General features: G+C 45.4%; 1 protein-coding gene across 3 annotated transcripts in view; it reads right to left on the bottom strand.

Moving 5' to 3' along the window:
* LOC147145385 (dehydrogenase/reductase SDR family member 13-like) overlaps window positions 1-15,963 on the bottom strand; it is a 54,321-nt gene that overhangs the window by 37,878 nt on the left and 480 nt on the right. For all 3 annotated transcript variants that reach the window (XM_086036578.1, XM_086036579.1, XM_086036580.1), the window contains exons 2-3: window positions 1,567-1,685; window positions 1,243-1,366 (exon numbers count right to left, since the gene is read on the bottom strand). In XM_086036578.1, coding sequence (XP_085892704.1) covers window positions 1,243-1,366; window positions 1,567-1,685 — 243 coding nt within the window. The remainder of the gene's footprint in view (window positions 1-1,242; window positions 1,367-1,566; window positions 1,686-15,963) is intronic.

Below are 15,963 nucleotides of genomic sequence, written 5' to 3'. Positions count from 1 at the left end.
TACAAGACCCTATGGAGTATACACAGAATAGTATCCTGCACTCCCATGTTCTTCCGATAGGCAAATTGTAATGGGCCCAGTGCCTGCTGCAGCTGTACTCCCAGTAGCAGAGAAGAAGCCCCTCAAGGGTCTTCATAATCACGGATGTCAAGGCCACTGGTCTATAATCCTTGACATCAGATGGCCTTCCAACCTTTGGCACCGGAACAACGCAAGAGGTTTCCCACTTGCTTGGCACCTGCCCCGTCTGAAGGCTCCGATTAAAGAGTGTGCACAGGGAAAAGCTAGCTGTGCAGCACACTCCTTCAGAAGCCTAGGTGGAATTCCATCAGGTCCAGCTGACTTGCCGGGATGCAGTCTACTCAGCTCCGCCCTCACCTCGTCCACTGTGAAGTAATCACTGTGGGCTGCAATGGTGGAACAGCCGCTGGGTGGAGCAGAGCAGGAGACCGCGGTGGCAGTGGTGGAACAGCCACAAGATGGAGGCTGCAGCAGCAGTTGTGGGACAGCCACAGGATGGAGCAGAACAAGTGGCAGCAGCAGCAGTGGTGGACCAGCCACAGGGTGAAGCAGGACAGGAGGCCGCAAAGGTGGTACAGCCAACAAGTGAATAAACGGGGCAGCAGCAGAGGTGGAACAACCGGTCATTAGAACGGAGCCGGATGCAGAAAGAGCAGAGGGAGAACAGCAGACAGAGGCAACAGAGGCTGGCCACGAAAATGATCATTACCTCCTCAATACTGCATTACAGTAGATGTCACACTAATGGCTCTATAAACCTCTGTGCACATTTAATTTACATGTAGTCTATAAAAAATGAATAATCAAGTATAGAAAGAAACAGTGTAATCTATTTACTGTATCTCACCCTCCATGTGTGCAAATGTTCATAAATGTTTAATGTTTAAAAATGTTATTTTCTTATCAAGCATATCCTAATATTTTGAATTAATCACACAAAAAAATGTGAAGTTTTTTTGTCAGTTATAATTTTGCTGCTTTTACTGATTTTAGATTTTTGTCGAGGTACCGTTATCGAGGTACTTTATGCTGGTATAGTATCAAAGTCAAAATGTTGGTATCGTGACAACACTACACTTGAGCATTTGAAACCTAGTGTTTTTTATTTTGTTTGTTTTTTGGAGGGGGAGGTGGTTTCACGGGAACATGCTAAATGAAAGAATAGCTCTTTCTAGACTGCTGTGTGAAATGTGATTATCTGATTTATTTGATCCATCTTACCTGCATTGTTGATAAGAATGTCCACTCTCGGCTCAGTTTTTAAGACTGTTTCAGCAAAACTTCGTACAGACCGCAAACTTGCAAGATCCAACTGCATGAAGACAACCTGATTGTTCCCACTCTCCTAGGAGACAAGAATGCAGTGAAACTATGAGTGAAAATCCATCTAAATTCAATGACTTTAAGTTACGATTGACACTTTGAAAAACATTGCACTTTCGGGTAAGACAGACAAAATAACATCACTCAATATGATACAGTGCAGTTCACAATAAAAGCATAATTACTTGCACATAAAATTGTTAAATTGTTGCAGTTTCTTACTCTACGGATGTCAAACACAGCAGCTTCAGCTTTCTTCTTGTTACGGCAGGCTAAAATGACCCTGGCACCTCTCTTGGCCAAGTCCAGAGCTGTGGCTTTACCAAGACCCGTGTTGCCTCCTGAAAAAGAATACCATTTGTTACACCACATAACACTGACAAAAGACGATTTGCCCTAAATACAGTGGCATGAAAAAGTATTTCCCCTCATCTCAAACTCATGCTTTTTGCATAGTTTCTCCACTTCAAATGGTAGAATTTACAGCGTTGAAAAAACCAACTTTGTCACATATGTTAAAACTGATTGTATGACCAGTGAGTATATTGTTAAAATGATCTTTTTTTTTAAAAAAAAACCTCTCTAGCCCCATCTTTTTCCTGTAATTTTTTTCTTCATGATTATTTCAGAACTTGTCACAGCACAACAAAACTGGCCAATCAGAGAATGTTTAGAAGGGGGTCAATTGTCAATCATTTTCCCCAGTAACACAAGCTCACGCGCATGCAGTCTGCCGGCGACCGGCGGATAGTTTCATTGGCTGGATTATTGAACTCCGGTTAGCAACCAAAGTTGAAAAGAAGAAATTGGACATCCCTCGAGACAAATCAAAGGTGAGCATATACAATGGTGATTTTCTATTTGGACGGCTGCATCGCTGGGCCTAGAAAACAACCGCCGAAGTCGTGATTCTCTTTGTGAGGTACGTGGATCACCTCTCATAGTTTTAAATAACTATACATTCAAAAAAATACAACATCAAACCAGTAACATTTCATGTTTGGCAATTTTCCAACATGAATAAGCCATGCTACTAAAGTACCAGCCGTGGCTGTATGTAGGGCTGGGCCGATAATTAGATATCGATATGTATCGCAATTGACACGTGATCGATACCAATAGAAAATGCCTTCGATAAAACGTTCAATAGAAAAAAGAAAAACAAACCCGATCGCAGCATGGTGCATGATGTAGACAGCGCGCTTCCTCCTCCAAACATGAAGAAGCATTTAAACCAACAAGAAGAAGCTGTTAACTCAACGGAGCATGCTCGTGGGCCCTGTGGCCGTGCGCTATGCTCGCGGAGAGGCCCGGCGGCCGTGCGCTACGCTCGCGTCCGGCGAGCGAGCGCCATATCTTTGCTCGAATAAATGACCACTTGACTCAGTACAACTCTTACAATTAAATGATATTATGCATGATAACCCTATTAAAAACCCATGTATGGAGCCATGGTGTAAGTAGAGGAGTTCTTGTCTTTGACATGTGTAGTGTATTATTTTCAGCCGGCTGGATGTCGCACGCCTGTGCCCCAGCGGGCCGCAGCCTCCCGAGCGGAGCACGAATCCTGTTCGTGACGCCAATTCTGTAGTGTATTTTCTTAAGTTGAGCAGGGTCAGTCGATGCGTTTGTCCGGAGCAGACGCAAGGCCAGGCTGAGTTGATGATGAAAAGACTTCTCTGACAATTCAGTTGACTGGGAACAAGATTTTATTGATACCAATACAGCTGATGCCAAAAGAAGTTGCTCTCCGAGTTGCTGTGGCGCGCGCTCGTCCCGTCTCATGTCTCTCTTCTTATGGGGAGCAGGATGAATATTCAAACTTGATTATTACATATGCATTGGGTGCCCTTGAATAGCTAATTCCTTTGTCTATTTCCCGCCTGACATCTTCCAGACCCCCTGGGCAGGGAGGTGCCTAACCCCCTCGGATGCCCCAGACAGAGAGGTGCCCCAAAGTTTGCTACTCCTAACACCCCTTAAGATTGATTACCTTGAGACTATTCAACTTCAATCAGGAAAAACAAAGGAGATCTTATCCAGATGTCCCCTACCTGATGACATCCTGTCTCCGCCTTAGCAGACCAGTGTCCTGCTGATCCCTTAGATCTCACGCGTGCCCACTTCTCACTTAACACAGGCGTAACTGAAGTCTAACTGCACTATTCTATATTAAAATATACCTCACATGCTAGCAGTAGTTAGCCTTATCCAACACCGGCATCACACTTAAGGTAAAATCAAGCAAGTAAAATATGAATGGACTATGGCAATAATGAGTCCTCTAAAAAGATAAAGTAGTCCTAAGACTACTGCATGCAGTCAATGCATGCACTGCAAGAGAGTATTTGTTCACTTACATTGGATGAACATTGAATGAAGGCTATATGTGTCAACAACTGCTTTGGGGTAGACCTAATGCAAATAAACTGCACATTACACGACATAACGATGTACAAAAAACAGTTAACTGCTAGTTAAAGGTAAGGTGTAAAACAAAATCAATAATTATCAATATTGACTGATATGAAAGTGACAGTTTTTCAAACATTTCTCAGCCCTTAAGCACATTATCTTAAAAATTGAGTTTGTTTCATCTTTATATCGACCAGTTTATTTCACTCTTTCATAGTTACTTTGACCTTTTATTAAAGGTTAAGTATTATGTTAAAATAAAATAAATGTATTTTTCTTGGCGGCACGGTGGTCGACTGGTTAGCACGTCCGCCTCACAGTTCAGAGGCCGTGGGTTCGATCCCGGCCCTGGCCTCCCTGTGTGGAGTTTGCATGTTCTCCCCGTGCCTGCGTGGGTTTTCTACGGGTACTCCGGTTTTCTCCCACATTCCAAAAAAAACATGCATGGTAAGTTGATTGGACTCTCTAAATTGCCCCTAGGTGTGATTGTGAGTGCGGATGTTTGTCTCTGTGTGCCCTGCGATTGGCTGGCAACCAATTCAGTGTGTCCCCCGCCTACTGCCCAAAGACAGCTGGGATAGGCTCCAGCACGCCCCGCGACCCTTGTGAGGATAAGCGGTATCGATAATGGATGGATGTATGTATTTTTCTTCGGGTCATTAATTTCAATAGTTTAAAAAAAGAAGAAATTCAATAGAAGATAAGATAAGAATGTCTTTATTGATCCCACAGTGGGGAAATTTTCATTGTTACAGAAGCAAAGAAGGGACAGCATTGGATAAAAATAAAACTAGACTAACAGTAGTGGGGAATGTTGAGTATTGCACGGTAATACAGTAATGGGGAATATTGGGTATTGCTCGATATGAGCTCAGGTGCAGAACTGCACAATTGCACTAATGTCCGCCAGTTTGTAGAGACTACACAATGTTCTTGTTAAAAGAGTCTGACAGCAGCAGGCAAGAAGGAACGGCGGAATCTCTCCTTTGCACAGCGAGGGTGTAACAGTCTGTCACTGAAGGAGCTGTGGAGTGCTGTTAGGGTGCCCTGGAGGGGGTGGTCCGGGTTGTCCAGCATTGATGACAGCTTGGCCAACATCCTCCTGTCCCCCACCGAGTCCACAGAGTCCAGGGAGTAGCCCAGGACAGAGCCGGCCCTCCTGACCAGTTTGTCCAGCCGCTTCTTGTCCCGGGCCGAGACGCCGCCTGCCCAGGTGACCACTCCCTGGAAGATGACCGATGCAACCACCGAGTCATAAAAGTTCCTGAGGAGTGTCCCCTGAGCCCCAAAAGACCTCAGTCTCCTGAGTAGGAAGAGTCTGCTCTGACTCTTCCTATAGAGGGCGTCTGTGTTGTCGCACCAGTCCAGTTTATTGTTCAGATGAACACCCAGGTACTTGTAAGTTGAGACTCTCTCAACATCTGTTCCCCGGATATTCACTGGTGCAGGTGAAGAGTGCTGGCGCCTACCGAAATCCACCACCATTTCTTTGGATTTCCCCGCATTGATCAGGAGGCGGTTCTGCTGGCACCAGTCCACAAAACCCTGAGTAAGTTCTCTGTACTCCCGATCATCTCCGCCTGTGATGAGGCCGACAATCGAAGAGTCGTCAGAGAACATCTGCAGGTGACAGGTAGGGGTGTTGTAGTTGAAGTCCGAGGTGTAGAGGGTGAACAGGAAGGGAGCCAAGACAGTTCCCTGTGGGGCCCCGTGCTACAGAGGAGCATGTCAGACACACAGTCCTGTGTCCTCACATACTGTGGCCAGTTTGTGAGGTAGTCCTGGATCCATGTGGTGAGGTGGTGGGCCACCCCCGCCCGCTCTAGCTTGTCTCCCAGTAGGGTGGGCTGGATGGTGTTGAAAGCACTGGAGAAATCAAAGAACATGATCCTCACAGTGCTCCCCGCCTTCTCCAGGTGGGAGAGTGAAGTGTGGAGGAGGTAGATGATGGCATCATCCACACTGATGCCAGGCTGATATGCGAACTGGAGTGGGTCCATTGAGGGGGGCGCAGGTGGACAAGGACCAGTCTCTCCAGGGTCTTCATCAGGTGAGACGTCAGCGCCACTGGTCTGAAGCTGTTGAGCTCCTTCGGGTGGGGGGTCTTTGGCACCGGGACCAGGCAGGATGTTTTCCATAGCTGGGGGACCCTGCCCAGCTTCAGGCTCAGGTTGAACATGTGCTGGACAATTCCACACAGCTGGTCTGCGCAGGATTTGAGGAGCTGGGGGCTGATGCCATCTGGACCCGCTGCCTTCCTCGCCTTCTTCTTCTTCAGCTGGTTCCTCACCTGAGATGTTGTGAAGGCCAAGGCTGGGCAGGAGGGAGTGGTGGCTATCTGGTGTAGCTGGGAGCTGGAGACTGTGGAGAAAAGGGGGGAGAGGGTGACACGCCCAGCAGGAGGAGTAGGTGGAGGCTGCAGCAAGAGAGACTGAGTGGAGGCAGGCAACTGATCGAACCTATTGAAAAAGAGGTTCAGCTCATTTGCCCACTGCAGGTCCCCCCCAGTCCGGGTCTTGGGTTGTCCGTGGCCTGAGATGGTCTTCAGGCCCCTCCAGACTCCCCTGGCGTTATTCTGCAGCAGCTGCTCCTCCATCCTCTTCCTGTAGGACCTTTTCCCCTCTCTGATCCTCCTCCTCAGCTGGCGCTGCACAGTCTTCAGCTCCTCTATGTTGCCTGACGCAAAAGCCCTCCTCTTCTCCTTCAGGAGAGCTTTTATGTCTAGTGTGATCCAGGGTTTGTTGTTGGAGAAACACCTTACTGTCCTGGTGGGTATGGTGTTCTTCATGCAGAAATTTATATAGTCTGTAACAGTGTCCGTTAGACTACTAATGTCTTCCTCGTGAGCATCGCTGAATACTTCCCACACAGTTGTGCTGAAGCAGTCCTTTAAGGCCTCCTCGGCCTCTCCAGACCATCTCTGAACCGTGCGGGTCACAGCTGGCTGCCTGCGGACCCGAGGTTTGTACACAGACTGGAGAGCCACCAGGTTGTGATCAGCTTTGCCCAGCGGGGGGAGGGGCAGTGATGTGTACGCCTCCTTGGTGTTGGCATAGAAAAGGTCCAGTGTTTTATTGTCTCTGGTGTGGCAGGTGACACACTGTGTGAATGAAGGCAGAGAGGCAGAAGGGGAGGCTTGATTGAAGTCACCAGAGATGAGTATCAGGGCATTTGGGTGCTGTGTTTGTTGCCTGCTCACTGCTGCAGTCAAGACATCACAGGCTGTGTCGCTGCTGGCAGCTGGTGGGACGTAGACGGTCACCGCGATCACATGACTAAACTCTCGCGGGATGTAGAATGGCCTCATGCCAACAGCTAGCAGCTCAATATCCCTGCTGCAAAGCTGCTCCTTTATCGTGATTTGCCCAGGATTACACCATCTATCGTTCACAAACACAGCCAGCCCTCCTCCTTTCCTCTTTCCACTCTCCAGCGTCCTGTCCGCGCGTATGATTTGGAAGCCGTCCAATTCTACGACCGCGTTTGGCGTTAGCGCTGTTAGCCACGACTCTGTGAATAGCATCAGGCTAGCCTCCCGGAAGTCCCTCTCATGCCGGGTAAGCGCCGCTAGCTCGTCCATCTTGTTGGGGGGCGATCTAACATTCCCCATGATAACAGACGGGAGGACAGGATGGTATCGTCTCCTCCTTTCCCGGCGTTTAACCCCCGCACGAGATCCCCGTCTCTTCCTCCTCAGCTCACGGGGGATATCGGGTCTCGCCCCGGGAGCCGGCGCAGGGTTAGCACGGAGTGCTAACAGCTGATTCCGGCTGTAAACAATGGGGGCGCGGGTCCGAGCCTAGTCGCCGGACACGATCGCGCAAAAATAGCCATCAGCAGCAGCAAGAATACTGCAGTTTGGGTGTCCATTGCTACGCAAGTTACGACTATCAACTATATGAAAAAGGTATGAGGTAGAGTAAGTAATATATATCGATATCGACCAATATGAAACACTTATATCGTGATATACTTTTCAGTCATATCTCCCAGCCCTAGCTGTATGTACAGTATACATACAGTGCATGTGACGTGCATGTCGTGTAGACGTGCGTGACTAGAGTTGGGCATCATTGAATTTAGGTGATTCCGGCTCTTCAATTCGATTCCAGTTCTGAATGATTCTCGATTCCAAATCTTTTAGAAATCGGGAGGGATAAATATTTGTTTGATGAACTTTTCTACGGTTTATGAATTTTTTCTTTAATTTTTTTCAATGGATATTTTTGACAAATATTTTATCAAACCTATGAGCTTGAATCATCCACAAGAGAGCTTTATTTTGGAGAACCTCAAGAAAATATATAGCATGCTAGTTAACACTAATTAATGGGCAAACCAAGTGTGCAAATAAAAAGAAAACCTTTTTTGCTCGATGTGAGCATTAAACATACTTCATTTCAATTGTATACTTACCCAATTCTGACTGCGGTGTGGTCCGTATCACTTGGATGAGGTCAGACTCAGAGCTGGCGACCCCACCTCACTATCGGTGTTGTGAGCATGAATGCTCAAGCACACTAAGCATTGGTAGGACGTCTCGATGGGTAGGAAGCAGAGATAGACCGATATGCTTTTTTCAGGGCAGATACCGATTATTAGTAGTCAAGGAGGCCGATAACCGATATTTGGAGCTGATATACATTTTCAGTGAAAAGGAAAATATTGGCATCAAAATCTAAAGTAAAATGTACTCTTCACTTTGTTGTAATGTCTTTAAGCATGTTTATTGAACAATGTTTCAGGTTTGCATAATGGTGATCCATCCATCCATCCATTATCTGTCCCGCTTATCCTCACAAGGGTCGCAGGGCGTGCTGGAGCCTATCCCAGCTGTTTTTGGGCAGTAGGCGGGGGACACCCTGAATTGGTAGCCAGCCAGGGCACACAGAGACAAACATCCACACTCACAATCACACCTAGGGGCAATTTAGAGTATCCAATCAACTTACCATGCATGTTTTTGGAATGTGGGAGGAAACCGGAGTACCCAGAGAAAACCCACGCAGGCACGGGGAGAACATGCAAACTCCACACAGGGAGGCCGGAGCCGGGATCGAACCCACGACCTCTGAACTGTGAGGCGGACGTGCTAACCAGTGCCGCCCACAAATCATTATTACACTAATTTTTTGACAGTATACATCTCTGTTATAAAATTCTAACAAAAAGTTCAGGGAGCACCCAGGATTGTCAGCATGTCTTAAAAAGAATAAAGGAAAAACTTTAACAATAGCTCCATGTAGTTTTCTACAGTAAATTTCAAAATGACATAAATGTTAAACTTTCACATATCTTTGTTTTGATTTCCACAGTTTTAAATTGATTTATTATGGGCCAGCAAAGTTTTAAAAAAGGCAGATGCCGATATTCGTCAAAAAGCCAAATATCGGTGCCGATAATCGGCCCGGCTGATAATCGGTCTATCCCTAGTAGGAAGTCATTTCAGAACACCAGTAGGTCGACACAAAGAGTCAAAGACCTAACACTAACAATTCTACCCCATGTAAACGGAGGTGTTTAATCATATTAGACATTTTTGCACAAGATAATTTTTTTGTTGCACTGAGCAGCTTGGTCTTTTTTTATGAAGTGCAGCCACTTTTGACCTGTGTCGAACATCCATAATTATCACACCCCACGAGCATTATCCTGTCGTCTCCGTCGCTGTCGGTGTGGTGTGTTTAGATACACTATAATAGTTTGGCCCAGACACCCCTTTGCATTTGGTTTGGTCCATTGACCCAAACATGTTGAATGGGCTGCGAAACAGTTAGTTCCGTGAATGCCTTTGTGAAATAAAGACTACAGTATTGGACCTCGTCGTAGCAGAACTCTCTTTTATATTCTCATAACATGACAGTTGGCACTTGCTGCGCACACACATTTCCTGTTGGTTGTACTTCGCTCGTGTCTGTCGATTGCCTCGCATCCTGCGCACATTATTGGTGCTTTGTTTGTTTTGGGCGGCTTCCTCCACCCAACGGATTTAGGAATCGAAATGTGGCACCAACATTTTAAAACCTGAACGATTCTGGGAGAACCGAAGTTCTAGTCCCGGTTCCACTTGGTTCCCGGTGCCCAACCCTATTCGTGACAGGCTTTGCTTTGGTCAGAGAGGCGGGAGGAGTGAAGCAAGGTCACATTCAAATTTGCTAGCAGCTTCAACATCGTCTACTTTACCTTTAATGTTTAAGATCATCAAACAAATACAGTAGTGTGTGAAAAGGTAGTCTTAGGTCTATCGCGATAATTACTATATCAACCTATCATTCAAAAACTAAAATGAAGAATAAATACCAAACTGCAGGCTGTGAGAGGAACATGAGCTTCAACCATGGCAACTGACAATTACGACGGAATGTTCGCTAATAACTACATTAAAGTTTTAATTGTTATCATAAAATTGAATTTCTTAAATTAGAATACCGTAGTGCATTTTATCCACAGGTACAATTCTGCACTTTTAAAGGGATGGTTGGGCCGGGATGGCCATTGTTTTCACTAACAAGTTCATTTAATATATTTTTTGATCAGGAAAATGAAAAGAGTTGTCATTAGGGATACTCCGATCGATCGGGCACCGATCATGATCGGTCGATTTTTGGGAAAAATTACGTGATCGGAATATTCGATCAAAGCCTTTTATTGCCGATCAAAACATCCGATCACCCGCAGCTCATGCTTCGCAGCCTACAGCCGTGATGCGTCCCTCCCCCTCTGCTCGCTGCGGAGGTGCGGCTGCTACGTTCACATCAACTGCGGTGGGAGCCTTTCTGGTGGCGCGTTTCAATTGGAGTCAATGTAGTTCGCGCGGGCGGCAGCGGTTGCGTGCGGGGGCGGAGCGAATGATGCATTTGCAGCTGTAGGACGCGGAGTGAAGCACCGAAAATCTGTCCATTTGCCCCATTTGGCGCGTGTAAAACAAGTCAACTTTCTTGCCATTCCGCCTCGCGGCAGCCAGTCAGCATCAGGCATATTACGTCACACACAGCCAAACAGAGCCAGAGCTCAAAGGTCCCTCCGTACACTGCGGTGTGTCACACATAGCCAAACAGAGCCACTGTAAAAACTGTAAAAAAAAAAACAGGACGCTGTTTGGCTGTGTGCGACGTAGTATGCCCGATGCTGAATGGCTACCGCGAGACAAAATGGCAAAAAAGTTTATTTGTTTAATATGCGACGACGTCCCACCGCTCCAAAAGCATCACTCGCCCCGCCCTGCACGCAATCGCGCCCGCCCGCGCGAGCTACATTGACTCCAATTGAAACACGCCGCCAGAAATGCTTCCACCCCAATTGGTGTGAACATAGCATTATCTGCTGTGTGTGTGGAGTTTGCGTCTGGTAATACTGTATATGAAAACATACCTCGCGGCGGGAGCATCGCCAAAAGTTTCAACACAACCAACTTAATGGTGAGACAATGGTGAGTTTACGAGGCTCTCTGCATTGAATAAAGACAAGGCGGACACAGCACAGTATAAGTGACATTATTGCCACAGGGAGACGCCATTGTAGGCCACTTTAATTAATAATTAATAATAATATAATAATTCACAAAAAGATTAACAGTGACTTTTTTCTCGTTGACAAATGCACAAGATAGTTTGTCTATGCAGCACAAGACAAGAAACCAAGTTTCTGAGTCGTTTCAATTTAGGAATTCATTGAATAGTTTATTCAAGTGAAGCCTGCATGTGACTATTTTTTCTACTTTGATTATATTCTGAACCATGCAACGTTTAGGAGGCATGTTATTTATTTGACATTATGCATAGTGAGACTGTTGATTATTTTTGATCTGTTAAAAACTGTTACTAAAAGCTGGTAAATGTAAGATTTTCAGTTCCAGTATCTTTGTTTAATTTTTCTAGCAACGGTTTTGTATTTCTTCATGCTTTTGAAAATATATAGGGATTTTTTTTCAAAATAACGGCAATAATAGGCTAATTTTTTTTCAGATAATATTGCATAATAGCAGTCATCACAAATAAATGGAAAAATATACTGATAATCCATGGGATCGGAATCGGTAGCGTATCGGCCGATCTCACTCATGCATGATCGGTATCGGTGTCATAAAACCTGATCGGAACATCCCTAGTTGTCATTTTCTATTTTTTCAACAAATTTTGGAGAAATTAGGAAATAAGTGACTCCATGAATAACGCCTCTTGTTATACAATACAATACAATTTTATTTATATAGCGCATTTCATAACAGCTAGAGCTGTAACAAATCACTTTACAAACAATACAATAAATAGAACAAAAACAATAAAAGGCTGTGATACATGTATTAATAAATATAGACATAAATAATATATAAATAAAATATAAATAATGTACAACTGACACCGGAAAAGAGCAGAAAATTTCAGGTCTGATCAAAAGCCAGAGAAAAGAAATGTGTCTTCAACCGGGTTTTAAAAATGGTTAATGTTATGTTAATGAAGAAAATGGCCGCGCCCCCTACTGTTCCATCCTTGTTCGGTCGGAGTCACTGGAGGGACCGATTACAAACTCTCCATTGGAAATCATTGTACTGCTCATAACGTCCAAACTCAGTGATTAGTTGGCACCAAAATTCATGTGGACATCCCTACTAATGCCCACTTCAACATATCAAAAGGATTAACCTGTCCGTGGCTGATTTATATGAGAATGAGGAAATGTGGAAGTGAGCAGAGCTACATCAAATTATGCTGGGACGAGCGCACACTGCTTCTTTGCTAAAAAAAATCAATGTAAAATATGTAAAAAAAACACTGCTTCATTACTGATCACGGTTAGGACAGGCAAGGCATTAAACACCAGTCAGGATATTTACAGAGACTAAAGTGGGAATGACTAGACGTGCACATTTATTTGGATGAGGAATGGCCCCAGTTTGTCAACCTACAACACGCCGTCCAATTTGGAACGTAATAGCCGAAATGGTGTGTTCCAATGCGGCCACATTCGGCTGAAAGCAAATGCCGCTCCGCGATGATGCGCACGTTCAAGACAGCCCCGGTGTTCAATGAGGTCTTAGCTCTCTCTCATGCCGAAGCTGTACGGTGTTGGGACAACGCATGCGACTGCTTGGGAGGCAACCCCGCGATATGAAGATCGACGCAGGCTGGACGGACAGTAAGGAGCTAATGTTGTTGTGCTTTTGTTTTAACGGCCTGAAGCTAGTTGTTGCTATTAGCCGTGCTGTTATCCTACTGTTTGCCGGGGAGGGATAAAGATAAATTCTTGCCTGATGACTGCCTGCTGCTCACTCCCAGCCGCCTTCTGACTCCTGAGAGTTGACACGAGTTTAGCGTAGCTAAATGTCCAAAACATAACCAGTCGGGGTTCGTGTGCGCATTCATGCTCTTGTCCGCTTCAACTTGTGTCAGTGGAGAAGCGATCACCATGGTATTTTTGATTTTGTGGAGGTGATCATGATGAGCTCACGTTTTATGTCAATAAATCCAAACTATTGTGCAGAACACTTTTATACTTTCACAGGTTGAAGTGGACAAGAGTAGGAATGTGCATTTGCATTTTGGTGGCGATCAGTTGGCGTTTTAGACAACAGAACTGACAAAGCAAGCATCCATCCATCCATTATCTGTACCGCTTCTCCTCACAAGGGTCGCGGGGCGTGCTGGAGCCTATCCCAGCTGTCTTTGGGCAGTAGGCGGGGGACACCCTGAACTGGTTGCCAGCCAATCGCAGGGCACACAGAGACAAACATCCGCACTCACAATCACACCTAGGGACAATTTAGAGAGTCCAATCAACTTACCATGCATGTTTTTTTTGGAATGTGGGAGGAAACCGGAGTGCCCGGAGAAAACCCACGCAGGCACGGGGAGAACATGCAAACTCCACACAGGGAGGCCGGAGCCGGGATCGAACCCACGACCTCTGAACTGTGAGGCGGACGTGCTAACCAGTCGACCACCGTGCCGCCACAAAGCTAGCAATATTCATTTATTTATTTTTGTCATAGCGAGCAATATGACCACGCTTGCCTCCTCCCTCCTGTGATGTAGACCGCTGAGACCGAAAAAATAACAAGCTGAGCTCCAAAAGGGGGCGGGCCAATTTGTCGTAAATCTAATTACAAAAAAAGCCCTTAAATCAGTCCTTTGGGGGGGGGGCATTTTAGTACTGATGTAATTTTTCATGCAAACCTATTATATAAGTGCCAATGTTAAGCTCATCCAAGTGTCCCTTTAAAGATGAGCTCATCGTGAGCCTCATCTATAACACATCTTGCTCAGAGTTTTATTCTGCAGTAGTCAAAGACAAACCACTCCTCACTGTAGCAAGATCTCAGAAGGAATATAAATGGAAAAAATAGGCTCTCCGCATAATGTGGCATTGAGCTGTTCATAAGTTATGAATGTCCTGCTTATTTATTGTTTTATATTAATTCATACAGTTGTAAGTTAAGCAGGGAAAGTTTGTGTTTGGGAGATATTTATTTTGATAAGCAAATTTTGTTAGTTTGTATTAAAGTACATTTCTGGATAATAACTTTTTCATGTGTTCATCCATCCATCCATTTTCCATACCGCTTATCCTCACAAGGGTCGCGAGCGTGCTGGAGCCCATACCAGCTGTCTCCGGGCAGCAGGCGGGGTACACCCTGAACTGGTTGCCAGCCAATCGCAGGGCACACACGAGCGAACAACCATTCGCGCTCACAATCATACATAGGGACAATTTAGAGTGTCCAATCAACCTATCATGCATGTTTTTGGAATGTGGGGGTAAAACCGCAGTACCCGGAGAAAACCCACGCAGGCACGGGGAGAACATGCAAACTCCACACAGGAAGGCCGGGGCCGGATTCAAACCCACAACGTCAACACTGTGAGGCGGACGTGCCAACCAGTTAATCACCGTGCCGCCAACTCGGGTTTAAATAGTTAAAAATTGCGAAAAGGTCACGCAAGGAAAGTCTCTGCTGATATATATATTTTATTAAATAACTACAATGCAAACTTTAACAGTACAAAAAATTAAAATACCTCTACTACAATAACTGTTTCAGAACAAAAGTCAAGAGAGTCAAACCAAAAAAAGCAGCAATGTAACGAAAATACAAATCGTCGCTGTCCTGTGAAAAACACTTATCTCCAATTTTTTTAACTTTTTTATTTTTCACTTTAAAGCAATGTCTGTACCGTGGAAACATGATTCATGTAAAAATAAGAAAATGAAATAAAAATGGAGAAAAGTGTTTTTCACATGACAGCGACGATCCCTTGCTACTTCGCGCTTCAACTTTCGCGCATTGCGGATTTTTTAGAAGCATTCATAAAGCATTTAGAAGCATTCATAAAGCATTCATAAACACAGCCATATCGGGAGCTATATTGCAGAAAGACGCATTGTTTCAAAGAGTGAGTTGACTCGGAGGCTTTGTACATACCCGCAGGCACTCATAAAAGGCGGTGACTGGTTCCCAGCGCGAGATCGACCAACGAGAGCACAAGTGGATTTACTTTCTCCAAAAACTGTACTGTACGTGAGCTGACTCGGTGATCGTCATCGCAGCCTCTCGCTTAGTCTCGTCCACTATTCAAATGTGCCGTTGATTTAGTCAGAGTCAAGCCGGATACTTTCTCCTCCATATTTGTAATGATGTGTTTGCTCTAATAAAGTTTTGTAAAAATCAGAAAATCAGACAACAGCTGTGTTTATAATTCGTGAGCGCAGCGCGCTCCCGGCCAGCCAGCGGCACGGACGACTTAAGACATCGCCAAATAAAGTGTGAAAGTGTTTGTTACTTTTGTCTTAGGTTGTCTTGAAACAGCTTCGCTTAACTACAATCCTGCGTTGCATTTTATCCAAAGGTATTGATGTTGTGCAAAGATAAAGTTAATGCATGCGGAGCACTTTATTACACAAATCACACTTGGCACTGTCCTTTACTGTTGTTGTAAAAAAAAAGTCCACACCGCGCTAGCCTCTCTCCGCTTCTTGTTTGGCTGTGCCATTGCTTTAGCTTCCGGCCCTCTCTCACTCTCCCGTCACCCTCTCTGCCAGGGAGGGGCGAAAAGTGTGCCTGGGAGAGAGTAGCAGGAGGCGCTGGGCGAGAGGGGAGGAGGGGTGCGCTATTTGCGCATAGAAGCGGCGCTTTGAGGAAATTGGTGGAGGAGCGAAGTATCGATCCGATCCGAATGCTTCCTTAGTATCGATACTATCGATATCTGG

The sequence above is a fragment of the Filicampus tigris genome, chromosome 7 (assembly GCF_054856515.1).
Source record: "Filicampus tigris isolate MCC_2025a chromosome 7, RoL_Ftig_1.0, whole genome shotgun sequence".
NCBI lineage: Eukaryota > Metazoa > Chordata > Actinopteri > Syngnathiformes > Syngnathidae > Filicampus > Filicampus tigris.
The sequence above is the reverse complement of the archived record's forward strand: the minus strand, read 5'-3'. Positions and strand labels throughout refer to the sequence as shown.